Consider the following 27,440-nt stretch of genomic DNA (forward strand, 5'->3'; position numbering starts at 1 on the left):
TCGCGTCTGCGTGTTCCCAATTCCCGAAGCCCTGTCAAACAGACTGGCAAAAGGCAATGACAAGTCCTCCTCTCCTGGCCAATCCTATAAAAGGGTGGGCTTGGCTCATAAACCAATCAGAGACCCCCAAGGGGGCGGAGTTTTCTTTGGCCTGGATCTCTGCCTGAGAGGTAAAACTAAAATGTTTCCACCTCCAGCCAATCCCAGAGAAGGCAGGAGGGCACTCCTCCAATGGGAGCCCGAGAGCGGTCAGTGGCTGTGGAGGCCTGCTACCCGCGCTAGCTCTCCAGCCCGCTGGAGGGACGCGTCCAGGGTATTCACTAGATCCAGCCGCTGGCCCCTTGAATCTGCTCCCCCTCAGCAGCGGTGGCGCGGAGGGCAGGAGGTGTCTGGTGAGACGCTATAAAGATGGGGGTTGGGGACGTGAGGGAAAGAGGCCGGGCTGGATCGCATGAGATGTGGGGCCTGGGCGAGCTTTTACCTGGGCGGCCTCTTAACCCTAGGTCAGCGGGTATCGGAGGATCGTGCGGGTAGCAAAGGGATGGCGAGTGCCCCTGCAGCCCCAGACAACAACCAGGTGAGTACCCCCGCGGAGCTCATTACCCATGCCCACCCCTGTCTCTTGGGAAAGGGTTCTGTGCAGGTCTGCAGCTCACGTGATCATCTGCATGCCTGTAAGTCTCCATCTCTCTGCCGCTCCTCTCCCTCTCCATCTTTCTGTGTGTCTCTGTATTTCTCCCTGTTTCCTTCTCTGAGACATACTAGACAGCTCAGACCTAGAAGGCTGAACCCTGACCCTGCCAATTAAAACAAGCCATGAGACCTTGAGCCATCTGCATCACCTGTATGGGCCTCAGTTTCTTCATCTGTCAAATGGGAGTCTAATAATCTCCACCTGAGAGAATATATGTGCATCACTTTGCCCTCTGCCGGGCCCCTAGAACATTTTCAATAAATCATGACTGTCGTGACTGAAAAAAAACCTCTCTTGGTCTTTGGCTTTGTATTCTCCCTGTCTCTGACCCACTCTCATTGATTCTTCTTTCTGAATGCTTCTTTTTTCTGTTCCTGTTTTTCATCTTTCTGTCTCTTTCCCATTTCTAAGCAGATTAGAGGTGCATTGTTTATAGCAATGAGTTAGGCCTTAGAGCTTAGCCTGGGTCTCTAGACTGTTCTGTGGTGTGTGTGTGTGGGGGGGTGTGGAATGGAGCCTGGCCTTGGTCTGCTTCTGGCCTCACTGTAGAGAGAACCTTCTTTGTTCCTCACCTTACTGTGTTAAACAGGCAGAAACCTCCAGAGTGGGAAGCAACTTAGATGAAAAAGTGAACCAGGCCCTTTATCCTTTATAATTTTTTTCACCACCAGAAGACCAGGATTCTCCTAGTTACATCTCCACACAGCCCTGAATTCCCTCTTTTCTGTCTCCATCCTGAAATTCTTTAACCAGGCCTTCTGGAACTCACCGTCAGGCGTCAGCGAAATCTTCATCCTCACTCTGGCTTCTGAACAATTTCTTTGTTGTCTTGTCATGCCTTAATGGTTCTCATACCTATTGGACCCAACATTCCATTTTTATAATTTATATTTTGAAATTCTTTCACTATTCTGAAATGAAGTGCATAGAGAACAGAATCTGCCTACACACATAATCCCTCCCCAACAAATGTAATGTCCTAATTGTAATATAAGAAGGAAGCAAGGGAAGAGTAATTTCTAATAAAACAGTATGTATTTCAATATGTAAAGACTAAAATATAATTTTACTAGAAGACATAATGAATGGTCTTGCATGTAATGATACTTGTATCTGGGAATGTGACACATATGTGTTGATTGCTGACTTAGAAACCATGATGATGTGATTTTCCATGTCATGAATAATTCTTCATAAAGTTTTAAACAAAGTGCAATCCTCCTTCAATTTGTTGAATTTCTGGAAAAGTCAGTACATATTAAAATCCATGATCCGGCCTCCATAACTTCTCTGACCTTCTCTCCTACCATTCTCCCCATTTGTTCCCTCTATTCTACCCATACTAGCCTCCTTTATGATACTTGAACATTGTAGGCACACTTCCACCTCAGGTGTTTGTACTGGGCCATCCCCTGGACCTAGAATGCTTTTCCCCCAAATATGTACAAGGCTCATGACCTCACTTCCTTCAAGTCTCTATTAAGATGTCACTTTCTCAATGAGGCCTACCCTGACCATACTGTTTAAAATTACCACTCTCCCCTAAGATATACCCCAACCTATTTTTTCCATACTACTCCTCACCCTCTTCAATAATGTATCATCAACACCTTCACTGTGTTTGCTGTTTATTGTTTGACTCTCCTACTGGACTGTAAGCTCCAGAAGGGCAGAGATTTTTGTCTTTTCTGTGCTTGATGTACCCCTATTACCTAAAAACAGTGCTTAGCCTATAATAGGCACTCTCGATAGATGTTTGTTGAATGAATAAATGAGTGAAATGAACAGGTTTTTCACTGAGATTATTGTCTGGTGGGACATTCTAAAGTTGTATGGGATGCAGTACAATTTTTTGCTGTGTGGTGCTGTCTTGTGCACTGTGGGATACTGAGCACTCCTGGTCCATGGCCACTAAATGTCACTAGTGATCTCCAATTACTGTGATAATCAAAAATGCCCCCAAACATTCCTTGACTGTCCATGCCCCTGCTGAGAACCATTGCTCGAATAGAAATTGGCTTTCCCCTGAGCATGCTGCTCACCAGGAGCCCCCTCATATCCCTCTTGCCAGGAGGCCAAGAGGTGAAGGTAGGTGTCCTCAGTCTAATTCACCTTCCCAGACACTTTCTCTCTTCCCTCCTCAAACAACTTTCCTTTTAGAATTTAAAAAAAGCGGGGGGATCCCTGGGTGGCTCAGCGGTTTGACGCCTGCCTTTGGCACAGGGCGTGATCCTGGAGTCCCGGGATCGAGTTCCACGTCAGGCTCCCGGCATGGAGCCTGCTTCTCCCTCCTCCTGTGTCTCTGCCTCTCTCTCTCTCTCTCTCTGTCTATCATAAATAAATAAATAAATAAATAAATAAATAAATAAATAAATAAATAAATAAAATTAAAAAAATAAAAAAGAATTTAAAAAATTGTTTTAAAGTAATTTCAGATTTAAAAAGTTGTAGAAATAAGACAAAGAATTCTCATATCTCCCTTCACTCAGATTCTTTAAGTGTTAATAAGTTATTCAACTCTTGTTCAATTCTCAAAATTAGAGAGTTTATCTTGATAAAATACTATTAATGAAAGTATAGAACTTATTCAGATTTCATCAGTTATCCCACAAATATAATTTTTCTCTTCTAGGATCTAATTCAGGATTCCACAGTGCATTTAGTTGTCATGTCTCCTTAGGCTCTTCCAATCTGGGACAGTTCTTTAGTCTATCTTTGTCTCTCATGACTTTGATACCTTTTTTTTTTACTTTGATACTTTTGAAGCATTCTGCCCAACTATTTTACAGAATTTGGGTTTGTCTGATGTTTCTTTGTGATTATAGTTAAGTTATGTGATTTTGGCAAGAATACCACAGAAGAGATGTGTCTTCAGTGCTTTATATCAAAAAGCACACGATATCAGTTTGTCTTGATACTAGTTTTATTCACTTTGACTATTTATTTATTAAGGTGATGTCTGCCAGGTTTCTCCAGTATGGTTACTCTTTTATCCTTTGCTTTTTTATTTTTTATTTATTCCTTTGCTTTTTTAAAATATTTTTTATTTTTTTATTCATCAGAGACAGAGAGAGAGGCAGAGACACAGGCAGGGGGAGAAGCAGGCTCCATGCAGGGAGCCTGACACGGAACTCGATCCCGGGACCCCGAGACCACGCCCTGGGCCGAAGGCAGATGCCAAACCGATGCCAAACCGCTGAGCCACCCAGGGATCCCCCTCTTTTTTCCTTTGTAATAAGTAATTTGTGGGGGATACTTTAAGATTATGTAAATATCAACCACCTTGTTTGGGTTTTTTTTTTTTTTGAGAGAGAGAGAGGGAGTGGGGGAGGGGCAGAGAGAAAGAGAGAGAGCGAGAACTCTAAGCAAGCTCCACACCCAGGGTGGAGCCCAACATGGGACTGTATCTGACCCTGAGGTCATGACCTGAGCCAAAATTGCGAGGCAGACACTCAACCGACTGAGCCACCCAGGCGTCCCACAACCACCTTGTTTTAAATCTCAGATCATCACACTATACCATTACCCACCCATCTGTGTTATAGTCAGGTACAGACATACACACATACCTGCCCCAGTCATACTTAATTCCTAGAATTTAGCTGTCAGCTCACTGACACTTTTGAACACTACCCCAGTCCCACTTCTCGGGTAGTTTAATATCCTCATAGATGATCCTTCCAATGTTCCTCTTTCTCAGTTCTGTGATCTGCTTTCCTTTAACGCTTTTGCCTTTCGATCCTCCCACAGCCACCCTCTACAACAGTCTTAACCCCTCTTATCAGTACCTATGACTGCATCGCCTCCATACTCTGCTTCAGGCATCCTGTCATCCAGCCAGTGCTTCTTATCCTCTAGTGTACTCTGTACTCTGACCCCTCAACTCCAATGATCCCTCAACACCACCAAGATGGAACATTTTCACTACCCTTTACTTCCTCCCTGTTCATGTGTCCTTCCTTTAGCTAGCCTCGATTCCAAGGTCCATCATGGCAATTATTCCCTTGCATACATCCTTACTTCCTTGGCCCTCTGTACCTCAGCCCATCTATAGGGCAGAACCCCAGTCCTGGTTAAATCCAACTCTCTGCCGGCTCCACTGCTCTTCCCTGGCTATTCGCTCTCCTACCTTCCTGGTTGACTATTTTGTTATCTTCTTTGTCTTCAAATCTCCTGCTACCGCTTCTTCCATCCTTTGCTCAAGCTGCCTACTTGACTGAGGGATTAAAACCATCAGAAGAAAACCTGCATAGATTCCCATCATCACATCTCACCACCAAACAGCATCTGTATTCACAGATTCTGCCTTCTTCTCTGTTATTACGGATAAATTGGCCCTGCTGTCACAAAAATCCAGTCCCTCTACTTTGGCACTAGATTCCACCCTCTTATACCTACTTGAAGACATTGCTTCATCAATTTCCCCCTCTCTATGAGATCGTTCCCATTAGCACACAGACATTCTGCTCTTGTTCCCATCTTTTTGTTATACAGCCTTATTGAGATATATTTAATATCACAAAATTCGCCCTTTTAAAGGATACTGTTCAGTGTTCTTTGTATATTCGCAGAATTGCTGCACCCATCACTACAATTAATTTTAGAACATTTTATGCACCCCAAAGAGAAGCTTCCTACTCATTAGCAGACACACCACATTCCTCTGATCCCCGCATAACCACTAATCTTCTTTCTGTCCCTATCTATTGATTTGTCTAGTCTAGACGTTTTATTTTTATTTTTAAAAGATTTTATTTATTTATTCATGAGAGACACAGAGAGAGAGAGGCAGAGACACAGGCGTAGGGAAAAGAAGGCTCCATGCAGGGAGCCTGACGCGGAACTTGATCCCGGGACTCCAAGACCATGCCCTGGGCCGAAGGCAGATGCTCAACCTCTGAGCCACCCACGCATCCCATAGTCTAGACATTTTATATAAATGAGATCATATAATATATTGGTCTTTATGACTGACTTCTCTCAGCATAATGTTTTTGAGGTTCATCCATGTTATTGATGTAGTGTTCCTTTTTACTGCCAAATAATATTCCATTATATGGATATGTTGCATTTTGTTTATCCTATCCATTTATCAGCTGATGGACATTTCAGTTGTTTCCATGTTTGGCATTACGAATAATATTGCTCTGAACATTTCTGCACAAGTCTTTTTTTTTTGTGGACGTGTGTTTTCTTTTCCCTTTGGTGGACACCTAGGAAGTGGAATTGCTTGGTCCTATGGTAAATCTATGTTTAACTTTTTGGGGAACTGTTTGCAGAAGTGCCTGCACCATTTTGAATTCCCATCAGCAATGTATGAGGGTTCCAATTTATTCATATCCTCACCAACACTTTTTACCGTCTGTCTTTTTCATTATAGCCATCCTAGCGAGTATGAAGGGGTACTTCATTGTTTTTGATTTGCACTTCCCTAATAACTAATAATGTTGAACATCTTTTCATGTGTTTATTGACTATTTGAGTATTTTCTTTGGAGAAATGTCTATTCAAATCATTAGCCCTTTTAAAATTAGATTGTCCTATTGTTGAGTTGTAAGTGTTCTTTATATGTTCTGGACACAGGTCTCTTGTCAGATATGAGAGTTACATATATTTTCTCCTATTCCGTGAGTTATCTTTTGACTTTCTTGATGGTGTCCTTTGATGCACAAAAGTTTTTAATTTGAGGAAAGTCCAATTTGTCAATTTTTTGTCGTTTGAGTATTTTACATCATAGCCCAAGAAAGCACTCCCTGACCCAAGGTCACCAAGGTTTCTTCCTGCTTTTTCTTCTAGGAATTGTATGGTTTTAGCTCTTTTTTTTTTTTTTAAGAGCTTAGAAAGTGTATTCCTTTTGTTCTTTTCCTTTGAAATAACACACGCAGGCGGGAGATGGGACACGGTGGAGCGGGGGGTGGGGAGGGCGGTGAGGGGAGGTGGAAGCCATGGGGGGGTCCTCCAGCCCCCCCAAACAACCCAGTTCCTCTTTTGCAGTTCTTTAATGGGGTTCCCCAAGGACTTGGGAGGAGTAAAGGGAGGGGTCCCCCAATGATGCTAAGCTCAGAATCCAACTATAAAGTGCAGAATGTACAGGGGAGTCGGGGGGGCTGGGGGGCTTGGGTTATCTGCGGGGGAGGAATGTCTGATGCTCTCTGGTAGAAAAATAGACCTGGAGTGAGTCCGGGGGATTTGGTTTGTTTGTTTTGCATAATTGGATGCTGGGCTCCAGGGAAGAGCTGTGTAGACTTGCTTCTGGCTGGGGTGTGTTTAGGGGAGTCCCCTTAATGTGCCCCCGGCTTCAGGCTGCCCCCTTGCCAGCCCCACAAAAAGCGTGACTGGAGGTTATCATCAGCCTGAAGGTGGGAAGGGAATGGAAGATACCACAGAGCATTGTGGGGGGAGGGGCAGTTTGCCCATAGGGCCAGAGGCGTGTCCACACTGGGCAGGTGAAGGGGTGTCCAGCCTCTGTCTAGGGCATGGGAGGGGCATCTCCTTCCCCAGCTGCCGGCTTCTAGCTGCGTCAGGACTTTGGACAAGTCCCACGGGTTTTCTGGAAGCAGGAGGCCAGGACCTAGGCTTCCTTCCCACAGGCTCCTTGGGCCCTGGGCTCTAGGGTGCATCTGGGGCAGGGGCACGGGGGACCCAGGATGCTGTGATTGGCCTATTGGGATCTATCTAGACTTGGAGTCTGAGGCATTCAGGATCCAGTGCCTGGGAGGATTCCGATCAGAATCCAGGGGTTAAGGGGCTGGGATCCAGTGCTTGGAAGGGTGGGGGTCTACCTCCTATGGGTGAGGTTTCAGCATCCAGTGCCTGCGGTGGAAGGATCTGGGGTCCAACAGCCACAGTCGCCAGGACCCACTCACTCCTCTGTTGGGCTCTCATATTGTGATTTTAGGAGCCAGGGTCCGGCTGGTCAGGGCTTGGGAATCCGAGATCCGGTGGTTGGGGTTTGAGGGTGTAGTGGTTGAAATGTAGGGAATCCAGTAGTCAAAGCAGAGGGATCCAGGACTCAGTGTCAAGGTAAAGGAATTCAGGAATCCAGTGGTTGGGGTGAGGGGAGCTGGGATCCAGTGGCTGGGGCCCCGGGATCTAGGCATTGCATTGTCAGGATCCGGTGGCTGAGGCTTCTTGATATCCAGAATCCAGTGGCCGAGCTTAGAGATCCAGGGCTGGAGGAAGCATGAGGATCTGGGATCCGCCAGTGGTTTTGGGGATCTAGGACCCAGTGCTGGATCTGGGGCCTGAGTGTTTAGGCATGGTGATGGGTACTCACGGTGATGGGTACTCCTGTGGTTGGGTTATCAGGATCCATTAGTTGGGTTGTGGGGGATCCCGTGGTTAAGTCACGGAGGTCCAGGACCCCGCATGTGGGGGGCCAGTCGTTGTGATGTGGGGGTGCAGGACCCAGTGAATAAAGTGTGGGGATCCTGTGATTTGGTGTGCGGGGGCCCTGGGGTCCATTGGCTGGGCCATCAGTCTCCAGTGGCCAAGGTGTGGGGGATGTCATGATTGGGGTGAGGGAACTGGGGTGGGTCAGGCTCTGGGTCCCTCACCTGGACGTGACCCCCAGGGCCTGCTTCATGTTCTCGTAGACCACATAGGAGATGCTCACAGCCGGGATAACTTTCATGAAGTTGGGGGCAATGCCCCGGTAGAGGCCCCACACGCCCTCCTGGGACAGGATGTGACGGAGCAGACCCAACATGGAGAGCTGGGGGGCGCCCTCGATGGAGGCTTGGGCCTGCATGCGGGTCCGGACCAGGGCCAGGGGGTAACTGGCTATCTGGCCACAGGTGCTGGAGATGGTGCCGCAGGCCAGGAGCACGAGGATGCCTGGGTTGGCCGAGTCGCGGCTGTACTGCTGGAGCCACCGGTTCTTCAGGGTCTCATAGACGGCCAGGTCGATGCCCGCGTAGGGGATGATGCCCAGCACGTTGGGCAGGTAGCCTCGGTAGAAGGCGCGGGGCCCCTCCCGCTCCAGGATCTGCCACGCACAGTCCAGCAGCCCCTTGTACTGGCCGGTCTGGCGCAGGGTCAACCGCGTCTTCAGCACCTCCATGGGGTAAATGATGGTTTGGGCCGTGGCACCAGCTAGGGAGCCAGCCACAAAGCGCTCCTGCACGTGCAGGGTCTCCTGCTGCCCCCGAATGGCCCGTTTGATCTGCTCATAGGCCATGAACTTGATAGCCGACTCAGGTGCAATCTTGAGCACGTTAATCCCATTGCCACGCCACAGGGAGCGCATGCCCCCCTCTCGGATCATGCTCTTTAGGCCTCCCAGGATGTTTAGCTTGTTGGTCTTGGATGCATGGACCTGCATGAACACCTTGAGGCGGTCCAGAGGGGCTGTGCCCGTCGGCGACACAGCACCTGCCACTGCGCCCGCCACCAGCTGCTTCCACCACATGCCAGTTAGCTTCTCCTGCTCCGAAAACTCATCAGGGACAGTCAGGCATTCACCAATGTCCAAGACCGTAGAATGCTTCCAGAAATAGACTACATCCTCCACATTCTCCAGTGAATGCAACAGGAAGTGGTCACGCCATTCCTGCCAGTCTATGGTCATCGTGCCGTCACGGTCCATGCTGTGCAGAATTTTCTCTGCTTGCTCCAGTGAGATGGAAATGCCTAGAGCTCGGAAACTCTGCTGGATCTCAGACACATCGATATGACCATCCTGATTCCGGTCCAGACTGTGGAACAGAAGCAGCAGGCGCTGTTCCCGCTCCTGCAGGTAGCGGCTAAACTCCTCCAGGTCGAGCCCACCACCTGGGTCAGCGTCGCCCTCGGAGGAGATGCCCTGGCTGTTGGGTGTCGCGGTCCGGGTCGCCCCCGGCCAGCCGGGCCAGTCCCTGGCGCAACTCGCGCACGTCCACGCGGCCATCCTTGTTACTGTCCAGCTCCTCGAAGAGGCGACCCCAGCGCTGCCGCCGCTCCGCGTCGCCCGGGCCCCCCCGCATGGCGCCCGCCCGGGGGGGAGGGGAGGCCCGGCGGCGGCGGCCTCGGTGGGGGCTTCGCGGCTCCCCCTACCCCCCGGGGCCCCGCGGGGCCAGCTCCGCGGCCACCGCCACCGCAGCCTCGGCGCTGCCCGCCTGGCTCCGGCACTCGGTTTTAGCTCTTATATTTAGATCAATGATCCGTTTGGAGTTCATTTTTGTGTATGGTGTGAGGCAGAGGTCCACATTTCATTTTTCTGCATATGGGCGTCTGGTTGTCCCAGTACCTTTTGTTGAAAAGAGTATTTTTACCCCTTTTGAATTGTCTTGGAAACCCTTGTCAAAGGTCAACTGACCATAAATCTTAAATGTAAAGGTTAATTTTCTGGATTCTCAGTTCTACTCCATTGATCTGTAGGTCTGTCACTATGCCGGACCATACTGTCTTGATTACTATAGCTATGTCATAACTTTTGAAATCAGGAAATGGGAGTCCTCTAACTTTTTCTTTTGAAGACTGTTTTGACTATTCTAAGTCCCTTGCATTTCCCTGTGAATTTTAGGATCAGCTTGTCAATTCCTGCAGAAAAACAGCTGGGATTTTTATAGGGATTATATTAAATCTATATATCCATTTAGGAAGTATTAAAAAAAAAAGGAAGTATTGCCTTTGGGACACCTGGGTGGCTCAGTAGTTGAGCATCTGCCTTCAGCTCAGGGCGTGATCCTGGAGTTCTGTGATCAAGTCCCACATCGGGCTCCCTGCATGCAGCCTGCTTCTAACCTCTGCCTGTGACTCTACCTCTCTCTGTGTGTCTCTCCTGAATAAATAAATAAATTTTTTTTTATTTTTTAAAATTTATTTATGATAGTCATGCACACACACAGAGAGAAGAGGCAGAGACATAGGCAGAGGGAGAAGCAGGCTCCATGCACTGGGAGCCTGACGTGGGACTCGATCCCAGGTCTCCAGGATCGCGCCCTGAGCCAAAGGCAGGCGCCAAACTGCTGTGCCACCCAGGGATCCCATAAATAAACATTTTTAAAAAGGGAAGTATTGCCTTTGACAATATTAAGCCTTTCAATCCATGAACATGATCTAAATAATTTTTTTCAGAAGTGTTTTTGTAGTTTTTAGTGTACACATCTTGCACTTCTTTTGTTAAATTTATTCCTAGGTGTTTTATTCTTTTTGCTACTATTATAAATGGAATTATTTTCCTAATTTCACTTCCAGAGTGTTCATTGCTAGTTCATAAAAATATATTTGATTTTTGTTTCTTGATCTTAGGTCCTGTCACATTGCTAAACTTATTAGTTCAAATAGTTTTTTAGTAGATTCTTTAGGGTTTTCTATATATAAGATCATGTCATCTGCAAATACAGTTTTACTTTTCTTAATCTGGATACCTTTTCTTTTTCTTGATTAATTGCCCTGACTAGATCTATCTAGTACAGTGATGCCTAGAAGTGATAAGAGTGCACATTCTTATCTTGCTTCTGATCTTAGAAGGTATTGAGTCTTTCTCCATTAAGTGTGATGTTAGTTGTAGGTGTTATATAGATATCCTTTATCAAGTTGAGGAAGTTTCCTTCACCTCCTAGTTTTCTGTTGTCTTTTTGCTATGAATGGATGTTGGGTTTTTTAAAATACTTTTTCTGTGTCTATTGAGATGATCATCTGTTATTTATACTTTATTAATATAGTATATTACATTGGTTAGTTTTCATATGACAAACCAATGTTGCATTCCTTAAATAAATCACCCTTGGTCGTGTTACATAATACTTTTTAAAAAAGATTTTATTTATTTATTCATGAAAGACAGAGAGAGAAAGAGAGAAAGAGAGACAGGCAGTGGGAGAAGCAGGCTCCATGCAGGGAGCCTGATGTGGGACTTGATCCCGGAACTCCGGGATCACGCCCTGGGCCAAAGGCAGGCGCTAAACTGCTGCACCACCTGGGCATCCCCTACATGATACTTTCTATGCACTGCTGGACTTCGTTTGCTAGTATTTTGTTGAGGATTTTTACATCTACATTCATATAGTATATAGGTCTATAGTTTTCTTGTGATGTCTTTGGTTTTAGTATCAGGGTAATACTGGCTGCATAGAATGAGTTGAGAAGTGTTTCTTCCTCTATTTTTGGTAGAGTTTGTGAAGAATTAATATATGCTTTGTTTGTCATTTGTCTTTTCTGTTCCTTTGTTCTTCAGTTCCTTTCTTCTTTTGTGTTAAGTATTTTTTACCTTAACTTTTAAATTTTCTTGTTAATTATATTTTTTTAGATTTTTAATGGTTGCCCTGGGAATTACAATTAAGATCTTAACTGGATATTTGGGCAGCCCCGGTGGCTCAGCGGTTTAGTGCCGCCTTCAGCCCAGGGTGTGATCCTGGAGACCTGGGATCAAGTCCTACGTCAGGCTTCCTGCATGGAGCCTGCTTCTCATTCTGCCTGTGTCTCTGCCTCTCTCTCTATCTCTGTGTCCCTCATAAATAAATAAGTAAAATCTTAAAAAAAAAAAGATCTTAACTGGAAACAATCTATTTCAAATTAATTCTGATTTCAAAAGTAACTTTGTTCTAATATTCCTCTGTTCCCTCTTTCCTTCTTTGTAGTGTTATTATCATATGAATTCCTTCTTACCTTATAAGCCCATCAACACAGTTTTATTATTATTGCTTTATACAGTTGTATTTTAAAACAGATAGGAAAATAAGAGTTAAAAACAAAAATACTTTCTTTCATAATACCTATTTCAAGTTACCATTTAGTGTCCCTTAATTTAAGCCTAAAAGTAGTGTTTCTTGTAGGATAAGTCTGCTAGCAACAAATTATTTCAGTTTTTGTTTATCTTTTATGTTTGAAGAACCAGTTTGGCTAGATACAGAGATTCTGAATTGATAGTCTTTTTCTGTAAATATTTTGAAGATGCCATCACACTATCTTCTGATCTCCATGGTTTCTGATGAGAAGTCAGCTGTTAATCTTATTGAGGGTCCCCTATATGTGATACGTCATTTTTCTCTTGCTGTAGTCAAGATTTTCTTTTTGTCTTTGCTTTCATCAGTTGCACTATGATGTGTCTAGTTGTGGATCTCTTTGAGCGTATTCTACTTGCATTTACTTCTTACGTGTACAGATTAATATTTTTGTTTTTTTTTAATTTTTTTTATTTATGATAGTCACACAGAGAGAGAGAGAGAGAGGCAGAGACATAGGCAGAGGGAGAAGCAGGCTCCATGCACCGGGAGCCCGATGTGGGATTCGATCCCGGGTCTCCAGGATCGCGCCCTGGGCCAAAGGCAGGCGCCAAACCACTGCGCCACCCAGGGATCCCAATATTTTTGTTTTTTTTAAAATATTTTATTTATTCATGAAAGACACAGAGAGGCAGAGACACAGGCAGAGGGAGAAACAGCCTCCCTGCAGGGAGTCCAATGTGGAACTCAATCCCAGGACCCCGGGATGATGACCTGAGCCAAAGGCAGATGCTCAACCACTGAGCCACCTAGGTGCCCCTAGATTAATGTTTTTCATCAATTTGGCAATGTTTTGGCCCTTTCTGTTCCTCTTGCTCTTTTGGTACTCCCATTATGCATATGTTGGTTATACTTTTTTTTAAAGATTTTATTTATTTATTCAAGAAACAGAGAGAGAGGCAGAGACACAGGCAGAGGGAGAAGCAGGCTCCATGCTGGAAGCCTGACGTGGGACTCAATCCTGAGTCTCCAGGATCATGCCCCGGGCTGAAGGCAGCGCTAAACTGCTGAGCCACCCAGGCTGCTCAGTTATTATACTTTCCAACCCTAGATTTTCTATTTGATTCTTTTTGTGATTTCTGTGTCTTCATTGATATTCTCTCTTTGGTGAGACATTGTTCTCAAACTTTTCCTTAATTCTTATAGATATATTTTCTTTTATTTCTTTGAAAATATAGTAATAATTTAAAGTCTTTGTCTATTAAGTTCCAAACATGGACTCCCTCAGGGAAAAGTTCTTTTGGCTGCTTTTTTTATGTGTACGTGTAACATATTTTGCTATTTCTTTGCATATCTCATCATTTTTTGTCAAAAACTGAGCATTTTAAAAAAGCTTTTATTTGTTTAGGTAATCTTTACACGCAACATGGGGCTTGAACACATGACCCCGAGATCAAGAGTCGCTTGCTCTTCCAACTGAGCCAGCCAGGTGCCCCCAAAACTGGGCATTTTAGATACTCTATTCTAACAACTCTGGTATAAACCTCTTCTACCCTCAAGGTTTGTTTTTCTGGGAATATGTGAATGTGTGTGTATGTATGTGTGGTTATCCTTGTTATTTTCCTTATTGCTGTTTAGTTGTTCAGTTACTTTTCTCAACTAATTCAGTGGATTCTATATTCCTTGCACTACGTGGTCTGAGTTCTCTGCTAGCTTATTTTTTAAAACTTCTTGTTTTTATTTTTAAGCCTGGATTGCTAGGAGGTCACACCTGTGTAAGTATACTTTGGTGGTCAGCCAGTGATTGGTTGGATTTCCTTTAAATGTCTTGTCCACGGGGATCCCGGGATGGCTCAGTGGTTTGGCACCTGCCTTTGGTCCAGGGCGTGATCCTGAAGACGAGATCGAGTCCCATGTCAGGCTCCCAGCATGGAGCCTGCTTCTCCCTTTGCCTGTGTTTCTGCCTGCCTCTCTCTCTCTCTCTCTCTCTCTCTCTGTCTTTCATGAATGAATACATAAATTTTAAAAATCTTTAAAAAAATGTCTTGTCCACATGTCTTCCACCCTTTGCCAAGGGGATCTGTGCAAGAAAGCATGCCTTCAAACTTTAGCCAGTTTATTTTTTTTAATTTTTATTTACTTATGATAGTCACAGAGAGAGATAGAGGCAGAGACACAGGCAGAGGGAGAAGCAGGCTCCATGCACCGGGAGCCTGACGTGGGATGCGATCCCGGATCTCCAGGATCGTGCCCTAGGCCAAAGGCAGGCGCCAAACCGCTGCGCCACCCAGGGATCCCACTTTAGCCAGTTTAAAAGGCAGCCTTAACTTTCATACTCTTACAGTCAGCCAGAAGTGAGTGACTTGGGGCCTTTCCTTTTCCAGCTCTTTTTTGGGCATGTGCATAGCTTTGAATATGTGCACAGCCCTTTAGATACCTGGGAATGTATCAGAGCTTTTTTTTTTTTTTTATGATAGTCAGAGAGAGAGAGAGAGAGAGAGAGAGAGAGAGAGGCAGAGACACCGGCAGAGGGAGAAGCAGGCTCCATGCACTGGGAGCCCGACGTGGGATTCCATCCCGGGTCTCCAGGATCGCGCCCTGGGCCAAAGGCAGGCGCCAAACCGCTGCGCCACCCAGGGATCCCTGTATCAGAGCTTTTCAAAGTTTCTTATGGTTGTCTCATTCTCTGGGATTTCCTTTTAAATTCCTAGCCAAAGAGACACCTGGGTGGCTCCGTGGTTGATGATCTACCTTTGGCTCTGGTCATGATCCTGGAGTCCCCGGATTGAGTCCCACCCACATCGGACTTCCTGCATGGAGCCTGCTTCTCCCTCTGCCTGTGTCTCTGCCTATCTCTGTGTGTCTCTCATGAATAAATAAATAAAATCTTTTAAAAAAAATTCCTGGCCAAAGCAGTCAGGCCTCTCTGCTGTCTGCAATATAGTCAGCCTTTGCCTACTATAAACTACTGAGCTAGAGAGGGAAGGAGGATGGAATTAGCTACAAGTTAAAATATCACAGAACCCATTGTCATACCAAGATTCTGTAGTTTCTCTTAGATGATTTCCAAGTCATTCTGTGTCTTTCATTAATTGCAGGTTTTGAGATCGTTGATTTTACTTGGTTTGCCCATATTTTTATTGTGTTAAAGGGAAAGCCAGTTCACCAAAGCTCTTATTCTGTTATTCCATCAATATCCTATTGCTGCCATCTTTAAAAACATTTAAAACCGTATTCATCATACATCCCCATGCAACTAACTTTCCCTATTCCCCTAACAGCAAAACTCTCCAAAAGAGCTGTCATTCCTCACTTCCTCCTACTCTTCTATTCTCTGTTCATGAAAAATATATTAGATATATAATAAAAAATTATATACATGAGTTATAAAGAAATAATATGACGAAAATTGAAGAAGTCACAACCCCACCCAAAAGCAACATTAATGATAGTGTCTATCCCTATGTCATTTTCTGTCTAGTTTCCCCTATCCCCCACCATAAAGTCCCATTCTCTTAAGTCTTATGTTTAACGTCCCCTTGCTCTTTTTGATACATTTTTTTCATATTTGTGGAAATGTTTAATGAATACATTATTTATTTGGCTTTGTAAAATAGCATCATATTGTATGCACTCTTCTGTGACTTCTTTCACTCGTTATTGTTTCAAAGATTCACCTGTGTTTTTGCGTGTCACTCTAGCTTATTCATTCTCAGTGCTGTATAATATTTCATTGGGTGACCATAAAACAAATTATTCATCTGTTTATCTGATGATAGACATTTGGATTGTTTCCAGCTTTTTGCTCTTAGGAAGAGTGCTACTATGAATATTCTTGTGCGTTGTCTCCTACATGTCTCCTACTACATACACATGCACACCCATCTTTCTAATGTATACACTTAGGAATAGAATTAAGTTAGTAGCAATGTAAACATTCAGCTTGACAGTATTATGCCAAAATGTATTCCTATCTGAAGACTGCCAATTTATATACCTTTCAGCAATTTATAAGAGATCCCATTGGTCCACACCCTAATTACTACTTGATATTGTCCCACTTTTTAATTTCTGTCATTATAGTGAGTGTAAAATGAGATCTCGATGTGGACTTAATTAGCATTTTTCCAATCACTAATGTGGTTGAAGATTTTTTCATGTTTATTGGCCATTCATGTTTCTTATTTTGTGAAGTGACTGCTAATGTCTTTTGCCTATTTTTAAAATTGGGATTTTTATCATTTTTATTGGTTTGTAGGAGTCGATCATTTGGATACTCATCATTTGCCAATTAAATGTGTTGAATATCTTTTCTCAGTTTGTGGCTTTTTTTTTCCTTTATGGTGTCTTTGCATGAGCAGAAATTCCTATTTTTAGTTGAGTTGAAAAATTCAATCTTTTCTGTATAGCCAGCACACTTTTTTGTGTTGTCCTACCTAACCTATGATCATAAAGACATTCTTTATTTTCTTCAAATAAAAGTTTAAAAGCATTTTTTCCCTATTTAAGTCCTTAATCCAAATGGAATTGATTTTTGTGTGGTATAAAGATATAAGGTAGGGAGCCAGTTTCTTTTTTTTTTAAGATTTCATTTCATTTGGAAAGCCTGGGTGGCTCAGCAGTTGAGCATCTGCCTTTGGCTTAGGGCATGATCCTGGAATTTCAGGATCAAGCCCCACATCGGGCTCTCTGCATGGAGCCTGCTTCTCCCTCTGCCTATGTCTCTGCCTCTCTCTCTCTGTGTCTCGATGAATGAATGAATGAATGAATGAATGAATAAATAAATAAATAAATAAATAAATAAATAAATAAATAAAATCTTAAAAAAAATAAAAAATAAATAAAAAATTTAAAAGATTTTATTTTATTTATTTGAGAGAGAGAGAGAACACGAGCAGGGGGGCGGGGTAGAGGGAGAGGTAGAGGTAGACTCCCCACTGAGCAGGGAGCCTGACAAGGGGCCTGATCCCAGGATCCCAAGATCATGACCTGGGTTGAAGGCAGACACTTAACCAAATGAGTCACCTAGGTGCCCCAAGGGAGCCAGTTTCATTACTTTCCACACTGATAACCTAATGATCTGAAGTGCCATCTCTGTCATACACCAAAGTCCCATATCTATATTGTTCCATTTCTGAGATCTCTGCTATTGGCCAACTTTTTGTTTCCTGAACCAGTATCACACTATCTTAATTACACTACCTTAATTACTTTGGTTTCATAAAGGATCTCGACATTTAGTACAGCAAAGTCTTCCCATCTTATTCTTCTTCAGGAATATCATATGTTCCTGGCCCTTTGTTATTCCAAACGCATTTTACAATCATCTTGTCATGTCCTACAAGAATATTGGAATTGCAATGAATCTAGATCAGTTTGAAGAGAATTGATATGTTTATGATGCTGAGTCTTCCTAGCTATGAACATGATATACCTTTCATTTTAAATAAATTCTTGAATGTCTCTTGGTATAGTTTTCTAATTCTCTACATAAGGACTTGCATATCTTGTGTTAGGCTTATTCCCTGGTATCTATGGTTTTGTTGTTACTATAAAGGAGATCTTGTTACTTAACATGTTTTATCTCATTTGCAGGTGTATTAGAAATGAAGTTGATTTTTATATTAATATTACAACCATTCACCTTGCTAACCTTTAACTTTTTAATCAAACTTTTTATTTTTAACTAATTTTACAGCAGAAAAGTAAGTAAAGAGATAGTACAGAGAGCTCCTGTGTATTCCTCACCATGGTATATTTGTCAAAACTAAGAAAGCCATATTGGTATATTATGATTAACTAAACTTCAGACTTTATATGGATTTATCAGTTTTCCCACTAATGTCTTTTTTTCTGTTCTAGGATCCAGTTCAAAACACCACATTGCATTTAGTTGTCACCTCTGTTGTCCTCTGGTCTATGACAGTTTCTTAGTCTTTCCATGCTTTTCATGCCCTTGACAGTTTTGAAGCGTACTGTAGAATGCCCCTCAGTTTGGAGTCTGAAGTTTTCCTCATAATTAGACTGGGGTTGTTTTTGGAAAGAATACCATAGAGTTGAAGTGGCCTTTTCATCACATTATATCAGAGGTATGTGATATCCCTATGACATCACCAATGTTGGCCTTAATCACCGGTTAAAGCAGTGTTCACCAAGTTTCTCCGCTGTGAAGTTGTTATTTTTCCCTTTATATTTTCTGTTCTTTAGAAGAATCTAGCCTACCTTCAAGGAGAGGGAGAGGATTTAAGCCCCACCTCTGAAAGGGGGTGCATTTACATGTAGTATTTGGAATTCTTCTGTAAAAACTATTTATTCCTTCTCATTTGTTTATTTACCTTCCCATTTGCTTTTGTACCCAGTTGCCTGTTCGTATCCGTATGAACGCTTGCATATTTATTTAAGAATTTAACTTATAAGTCCAATCCTTTGTCATTTGTCTTGTTGCTCAAATTGTTCTAACTTTGGCCACTGGGGGCTCTTTCAAGGTTGGCTACAGTGTCCCTTTGACATGTTTCCATCTTTTGTTTTTTAGCACTGTCTTCCTTGCTTTGGCACTACAAGATCCTCCCTACTCATCTTATTTTCCTGCTCCATCCCTAGAATTGACCATTTCTCGAGGAGCCCTTGTTTCTTCTGTCTGTATATTCTTTTGTGTTTTCTATGTTGACAACAATATCAGCTATAAATAATGACCATTTTGTTTTTTCCTTTCCATTCTTTATGCCCTTAATTTATTCTTCTTGTGCTACTGAGATGGACAGGACCATGATAATGAACAGTACAGTGTTCAAGAGAAAAGACAGTAGTGGTCATCCATCTCTTGTTGGGTATTTTCAAGGAAACACCACTAACTTTTTTCCCTATTAAGAATGATATTTGCTGTGGATTTCTCTGGGTTTTATCAGATTCAAGCAAGTGCCCACCTGTCACTATGCTAAGAAGTTTCTATTTTTGTTTTTAAATCACAAAAGGGTGTTGAATTTTTTTTTGTCAGTTACCTTTTCTATTTCTTAGGATGATCATGGGGTTCCCCCCCCAGGAATGTAATAATGTGGTAAATGATGTTTATGGATTTTCCTCCTGGAAGACTACTTTTGCATTTCTGGTGTAAACACAACCTGGTCATGATCTTTTCCTTTTTATAGAGTACCAGATTTAGTTTGTTAATATTTGTTTAGGGTTTTTGTATTTGTGTCAATGAGTAAAATCTGTCTTTAATTTTCCTTTCTCATGCTATCGTAATTTGCTTTTGGCCTCAAGTTCTGCTGGTATCATAGAATGAGTTAGTGTTCCCTTTTTTCAATATTCTGGAAGATGCTAAATGACTTTGGAATGGCTTGTTTGGTAGCATTCTCCTGTAAAACCATCTTGCCCTGGTGTTTTGCTTTTTAACATTGACTTAATATTAAACTTCTAAATAAAATCTTTCCAAAAATTTAAATGAGAAACTTGACATCTGCTTCCATAACATGCTTATTTTTATGTCAGGTTTTATGCTTGAAGTGACTACACACAAATCCCAATCAAGACTTTTTAATGATGTGTTCTTCAAATCCTTAACAGAGATTTGAATCCTCAACAAAAATCTTCCTTTGTACAATTAAGCAATAAAGTATTTAAAGCCAATTTTAAAACCTGTTAAAAAATGTTTAACAGTTGAAATGGTATCAGCCCTTTTTGTTTCACTGACCAAGTGTATTGTTAAAATTTCTTGAGACAGTGTTATTAGATTTCGAATCCAAGTGAACTCTTTCATCCTAATTATTTTGAAATAATGATGAAGCTCTTATTTGCAGAACATGCATCACTGTTAGAACCATCACCCTGCAGCTAGCTTGGACACCATTAAAAGGGCTCATCAGCTACAAACGGATAGAAGTGTCTGGTATTCGTGAAGACAGAGTTTCAGGGCTACCACCTGGAGCTACACCCTCCAGCAACCCCTGCTTGGCCTCCCTGCACCCAGCCCTGCACCAGCCAGTCACAACTTGGGCTGTGTGTGGTGTTTCTTGGCAACTGGGACACAGACTCCTCCAGCAGCTCCACAGCCCCTCTTGTCCTCAGTGATCAGAAGACTACAGAAGCTGGCTACTGAAGAGGCTGTCCAAGTGATAGAGCTCCTCCTTGACTCTGCTTAGCACATTTACCACAAAGCAGTAGCTGAGTGCTGGATGATACTCATTCGTGCTCACTACCTACGGGAACTGTAGAGGGGTTTGTCAGGCCTTGTCTCACAAAGGGCCACCCTGTAAAGATCTCCACAGGAGGCTGCCCATAGAGAGAATTGACCTGCCTAGGTTCTCCACTGCCTTACGTCCTACGTCCTACGTGGATGCCTCCAGGGCTGAGGGGATCCAATACCTTTTCACCTACCCGTGATCCACACATCGACTGGAAAATTCAGCCTCCTGTTTTTTGTTCTTGTGTTTGTTTTAGGCTAGGAAGAGTTTTACCTACTTCTTTAATTCCTTTAGTAGCCAGAGGGCTAGTCAGGATTTGTTTTTTCTTCTTGAGTCAATTTTGATAAGTTAGCAATTTCTAGGAATTGGTCCATTTTATCTGCACTTTCAGAGTTTTTGGCATAAAGGCCGCCCTTTTAAAGTCCTCTGCTGTGTGTAATCTGTAACTATGTCTCCTTTTTCATTGCTGATATTGGTTATTTGTGCCTTCTCACTTTTTTTCTTGATCAATCTCACCAGAGGGTTGTCCATTTTATTAGTCTTTTCAAAGAACCAACTTTTGGCCCTGTTACTCCTCTCTATTGTGTCTTTGTTTTCTATTTCTTTAATTTCTGCTCTCATCTTTTTTGACCTACTTCCGTCCACATTTTTTGGATTTATTCTGTTGTTCTTTTTCTAATTGCTTATGTTGGACATGGAGCTCATTATTTTTCAGCCTCTCTTGTTTCATGGTGTGTGCATTTAAGGATGTAGATTCCAGATACTACTTTTCTACACATTCAAACATGTCCCATTTCATTATTGTTCAGTTCCGAGTACTTCAGCATTTCCACCATGGTTACTTCTTTGGTGAGTTATATAGAGGTGTGTGTTTCTAAATTTCTAGATGTGTGGGCAATTTTTAATGTATCTCTCTGTGATTGAAATCTATCATAATTGAATTGTCTGAGTATGCAGTCTGTGTGGTAGCGACTCTAAAATTTATGAGACTTGTATTGTGGCTAAGTACATGATAAATATTTTTGAATGTTTCCTATGTGCTTTATAAGATGTGTGTTCTCTAATTGTTGAACACAGAGTTCCACCTATGTTTAGTATCAAGTTTGTTAATTGTATTATTCAAATTTTCTACACTGATTTTTTGGTTGTGCTATGCCAATAATTGTAATAGGTGTGCTAATTTTCAACTATGGTGGTGGATTTGTCTGTTTCTCCTTAGAGTTCTTTTTAACAATTTTTATATATTTTGAGAATATTTTATTAGGAATATTCAAATGAAGAATTGTTATACGTTCCTGGTAAATATGTAATGACCCTCTCTATTCTCAATAACACATTTTTGAAGTCTATCTAATCTTACAACACAAGCTTTTCTTCTTATTTGGATTTGTGTGATGAAGAATTTTCCATCCTTTCATTTTTCAACATTCTCATACCCTTATCCTTGAATATCTCTTAAAAATGACATATAGCTGGACCCTTTTAAAAAAATCTAATCTGATGATCCCTTTTAATGGGTGAGTTTAGTCTGTTTACATTTTCTATGATATATTTGGGCTAGTTTCTGCCATCATACTTTTTTTATTTCTATTTCCTACCACCACCTTTTCTATGCTTCATTTTTCTTTTTCTGGCCTGTTTTTTAGTTTGGAGTTTTGTTTATTTGCTTTCTTATTCACTTTTTTCCTCTGTACTGTTTGAAATTTATTTACGCATTCTTTTTTGAAAAAATTCTTTCTGTGGTTATCCTTGAACTTTTACCATGCATGCATAACTTACAAGGTCTAAAGGAAATTGTATTTTAACCTCCCTCTTGAAGAATGCAGGAAACTTCATCTCTGATCATTCCTCTCTTTGCCACATGCTATTGTCTTGAGTATGTTAGTTTGTTCCTTTTTTTCTAACCTCACAGATTCTGCATCATCATTAGTATTATTTTATATAGACAGTATTTTTTTTGGATTTACATGCATACATTCTTGCATCTCAGACTATCATTCTGGGATCATTTTCTTTTATCATAAATACAATGTTTAGATGTTCTTTTAGAACAGGTCTCTTGGTGTTAAATTCTCACAGTTGTTGTGATATGCAAATGTATTTATTTTATCCTCATTCTTAAAAGCCAATTTGTTATAGGTATTTAGAAGTCTGCTGTCTAATGGCTATTTTTGGTAGGTGTTTTTATTTTCTTATACTTAAGCTACTTTTAAGAAATTATCTCTCTCTCAGAGGGGGATCTGCAGGGGGTATGCAGTTTCATTCTAACATGTTTAAGCATGTATTTCTTTTTTATTCTACTTTAAAAATGTGCTTCATGCTTTTGAATTCATGTTTTTCATAATTTCTAGAAAATTCTCAGCCATTATCTTTTCAAATATTGCCTTTCTTCCATCCTTCCTATATTTTCTTTCTCAGAATCCAGTTAGTCATATTTTGAGCCTCATTGTATCTTCCATATCTCATAATGTCTTGTTGATATTATCTATTTCCTTGTCTTCCTACATTTCATTCTAAGCAATTTCTTCAGATATATCTTTCAGTTTACAGATTCTCTCTTCAGCTCTGTCAACTCTGTCTGCTTAATCTGACTACTGAGTTTTTTATTTCAGTAAGTATATTTTTCACGTCTACAAGCTGCATATTTTTCGCTTTCTATCTGCCTTGTCATCCTTCATACTCTCTTGTTGCTTGCTCATCTTTGTGGTTGCATCTTTCATTTAAAAAAAACATTTCATACTATTTTGTTCAACCAATAATCATTGTTTGCGTAAGTATGACATTATAATTATTGTTCATGTCTAAACCACACATTACACTCTAATTATAGATCCTTTGTTGTATGCCTTTTTGTTTTCCTAGTAATCATCTTTTTTTATTTTGCTTAGTATTACTAATTCTTTGAAATTCCTTTTAAAATCTCTATCAGTTCATGTCTCTTTTCTGCTCGAAATTCTCCCTGGCTCCCAGCTCCCCCGGAATAAAAGTCAAAGCCCTCATCATGGCCCAAAAGCCTGCACAGTCTGGTCCCCATGCTTTTTCTGACCTCCTATCCTGTTACTCTTCCCATTTCTCACTTTTTTCCAGCCACCCCAGCTTCCTTGATATTCCTCAAACATGTCAGGTGCCCTCCCCCTTCAGAGCTTTTGTACTTGCTGTTCTCACTGCCTGCAACACTCTTTCTTTCCAGATAATCTCATGAGTTTCCCACCCACTTCCCGTATGCTCAAATGTCACCTCCCTGGAGAAGCATTCCCTGACCAAACTAGTCCCATTCACCAGTGTTTTCTAACCCCATTATCCTACTTGATGTCTTATGTTTTTGTACGAAGTGATATCACTCCCTGATATATTTTGTATTTATTTATTGTGATTGGTGTTTGTTGTTTCCCAGTAGACTGTAAGCTCCACAAAGCAGGGACTTTGTTTTGTTCACAACTGTATCCCCAGTGCCAAGAAGAACAGTGCATAGTAATATTTAGTAGACATTCAATAAATATTTATGGAATAGAATGAATTAATTAACTAATTAAATCATTAATGTGGATGATTGGGAAATGCATTGAGAATGAGGCTAGACATGAAGGCCTTTCATACCATGCTAAGGAGCATGGATGTCATTGTTTGGAAGGGTGAGGCTTGTGAAGAAGCAGTAAGGATAGCTCCTGGGTTCTTTGGAGAAGCAAGCTCCTGGTTGGTAGGGTGGTGACAAAGACCCATGTTCTCTATGACTGGCTCTCTGCCCTGAGGGCCCTGAAGGTGGACCCCTTTCTCAAACAGCCCTCAAACCACTGCACTGTCATGCCTGCCTATTACTTGGTGAAAACCAAAACCCCAGCTCTCACTGAGCCGTCTGATCCCCCCTCCCTGCTCTGTGAGGAACTGTTTCTTGGTCCCAGGTCAAGCCAATCACCCCCATTAGACTTTTTCTGTTACTGGGCTGGAAGTGGTGGTGGTACAGAGGCTGGTACAAAGCCTGGAACATAGTAAGTACTGTTATAATGCTGGACAACATGGGGAGCTAAGTTTCAGCTCCAAAACTCCTTTTCTTCCATTGTCAAGGTTGCAATAGGTTGTGAGGTTTCAGTCCTGACTTTTCCCCTAAACTCGTTGGTCCTTGGACCAATGTGGCTCCAGTGTATCTACTTGCCCATGACTGTTGGGATACTAATTCTGTTGTCTAATATGTAATATACTCCCTTAGTTTTGTTTGGTCACCCACTGATTTCATCAGAATGCTATCAGTATACACAAGGCCCTGTAGCATGCCACTGGAGATTTCCCTCTCCAGGCCAACATGAATTCATTAGTCACTACCAATGTAACCATCCAACTAGTTATAAGTCTAATTGAGCAAAATCAACTGACCACCTACTACATGTCAGGTCTCCTGCTCTACACTGAGGACCCAGAAATGAACAGGATATGTCCCCAGACACAGAACCATAATTCAGTGTGGCCAGTGCAGTAATAGTGGGTACAATAGACGTGAGAGTCTCTGAGGAATATAGGACCCAGGTCAGGGGACCAGGGAAGATTTCTTAGAAGGGATGGCATATGAACTGAGCTTTAAAGAGATGAGTAATAATCTACTGGATGACTAACAAGAGGAGAGGAGGGCAGTCCAGGCAAATGGTACAGCATGGGCAAAGGCTCAAAGATAGGAAGCAACATGATATGCACTAACCTGCCTAACTACACTTACTGTTCACCTGTCCATGAGATCATCTAAGATACTCTAACACTAAAACCCGGATATGAGGAGTTTGTGGCCCTCCTGACATACTGTGTTCAAACTCTTCAGAAAAGTAATGTAAAGTTGGTTAGACATGACTTCCCATGAGCTTGTCCATACTAGTTTCCAATGTCCCTGGCTTCCATATCTAGACCATACTGCTGATGTGACCTGCTTCCTTTAGACCTCCCTGGATTTGGAGTCATTCTTACTCTCCTGGAGATTAGGGTCTCCCTCAGCTCTATGGGTAGAGAGATCTCTGTGGAGAGTTTTTCTCACTCCTGACACTAACTGTGATGTAGAGACCCTCATCTCTCAAGGAGTGAAGAGGGCCTGCCTATCTTGACTTCAAACATTGAGATTCATCTCCACTTGGGTTTCATTCACATCTTGTAACAATCTAGGACAAGTGGGCTGTGGAGTCTGGCAAGCCCAGTTTCCAAGCCAGGAACCCCCACGTCTTGATTGTGTGACCTTACACTTATCCTCTCAAGTATCAGTTTTCTCATCAGTAAAATGAGTTTAATGCCTTGGACAGTTTTTTTTTTTTAAAGTAGGCTCCATGTCCAACAGGGAGCCCAACACGGGCCTTGAACTCATAACCCTGATATCAAAACCTGACCTGAGATAGAGTCAGATGCTTAACCAACTGAGCCACCCAGGTGCCCCTACCTTGGACAGTTTTTGTGGCTGTTAGAACATATGTCAAGTACCTGGCACATGGCCACCATTTATTGAATGTCTACTACAGTCAACAGTAAAGGAAAAACAGCATAGTGGTGGAGAACGTGAGCCATAGATCCAGATCAACCTCTATTTGGATTGCTGCTCGACTACTTAGTAGCATTGTGACCTTGGTCAAGTTTTCTAACCTCATTTAGCCTTACTTTTTACATTTTCAAAAGGAGGTTAGTGCCTCTACTTCAGAGTTGCCATGTGTATATATTATTATAGCAGTGTATAATATGTTTTCACAGGCTCCAGGCCCCTCCCCAGCCTGTCCTCTTCAGAGACCCCCTCCCCAGGAAACCTGTCCCCTTCTCAGCTACCCCTCTCCCTAGGGCTGACAAAGAGGACTGAGCTTCTCCCTCAGAGTCACGGGGACACTTTGTTAATGGGACTCTCTAATGATAAACTGGTCTTGCATTTCTGGAATTAGACCCAACACTGTCATGTTTGAGTAAATCTTTTTTATTTTATTTATTTATTTATTTATTTATTTATTTATTTATTTATTTATTTATTTATTTTACTCACCCTGGATTTGGTTTGCTAATAAATTGTTTAGGATTTTCGCATCTTTGGTCACTTACTGTATTTGTCTGGTTAAGGGTAGAGTGGGCTCATCCAATAAATAAATGAACTTTCCTGGAAATTGGTCCAATTCATCTAAGTTATAACATTAATTGTATTCTCTTATTTTTTTTTATTTCTGCCATATCTTTTACATTGTTCACATTACTTATTTGTGCCTTTTCTCTTTTTCCTTGATTGGTCCTTCCAAAGATTTTTTAGTGGTTTGTCTTAAAATTTTACCATATGTATTTAATCTAAAATCAGTTAAACAGTATTGTAATCTCCCACCCAAACAATACAAGGACGTCATGAAACACTGTCTCCCAATTTACATGTTATTGTTGTTCACTATTTTAGTGCTTTCTTTCCTAAGGAAGCTATTAACATACTGAAAGAATAGACGTTAATAATATTATTTTATGCACACAGTGCTTGTTTACATTTGAATACTTGTTTACTATTTTATTTGCTCAGCTTCCTTTTTATACCTTAGTCTTCCTTTTTTGGGATGATTTTCCATCTTCTTGAAATATATAATTTAGAAGATCCTTTAGTGCAAATCTCTTCACAGTAAACTGTCTCAAACTGTATTTATCTGTAAATGTGTAAATGCCTTTATTTTTTTATTCTTCTTGAAAGATAGGTTTGCTGAGTACTCAATTCTAAATTATATTTTTCCCTCTAAACCCTAAGAAGGTATTATGACATTGTCTTCTGATTTCCATTATTGCTGTTGAGAAGTCTGCTGTTCTCTGATTGATCTTTTTTTTTTTTTTGTAGGTGTCCTTTTTCTCTGGATGCTTTGAAGATCCTTCTTTGATTATTGCTTGATGCTAAAAGCTTTTTGTTGTCATTCTCTATATGTTCCTTTATTTATGAATGGAAAAAGT

General features: G+C 41.8%; 1 protein-coding gene and 1 long non-coding RNA gene across 2 annotated transcripts; one reads left to right on the plus strand and one right to left on the minus strand.

The window, feature by feature from the left end:
* The first annotated feature begins 272 nt into the window (after window positions 1–272).
* On the plus strand, window positions 273–27,440 carry LOC129518181 (uncharacterized). The gene is made up of 3 exons (XR_008666137.1): window positions 273–392; window positions 504–577; window positions 27,331–27,440. It is a non-coding gene; the product is annotated as an uncharacterized LOC129518181 (long non-coding RNA).
* LOC129518180 (calcium-binding mitochondrial carrier protein SCaMC-3-like) lies at window positions 7,946–9,657 on the minus strand. Its single transcript, XM_055338192.1, is given in 2 exon segments — window positions 7,946–9,506; window positions 9,508–9,657. Coding segments are annotated over 2 exon segments (1,410 nt in total). The 3' UTR covers window positions 7,946–8,246.

This window comes from Nyctereutes procyonoides, unplaced genomic scaffold (genome assembly GCF_905146905.1).
Source record: "Nyctereutes procyonoides isolate TBG_1078 unplaced genomic scaffold, NYPRO_anot_genome, whole genome shotgun sequence".
Taxonomy (NCBI): domain Eukaryota; kingdom Metazoa; phylum Chordata; class Mammalia; order Carnivora; family Canidae; genus Nyctereutes; species Nyctereutes procyonoides.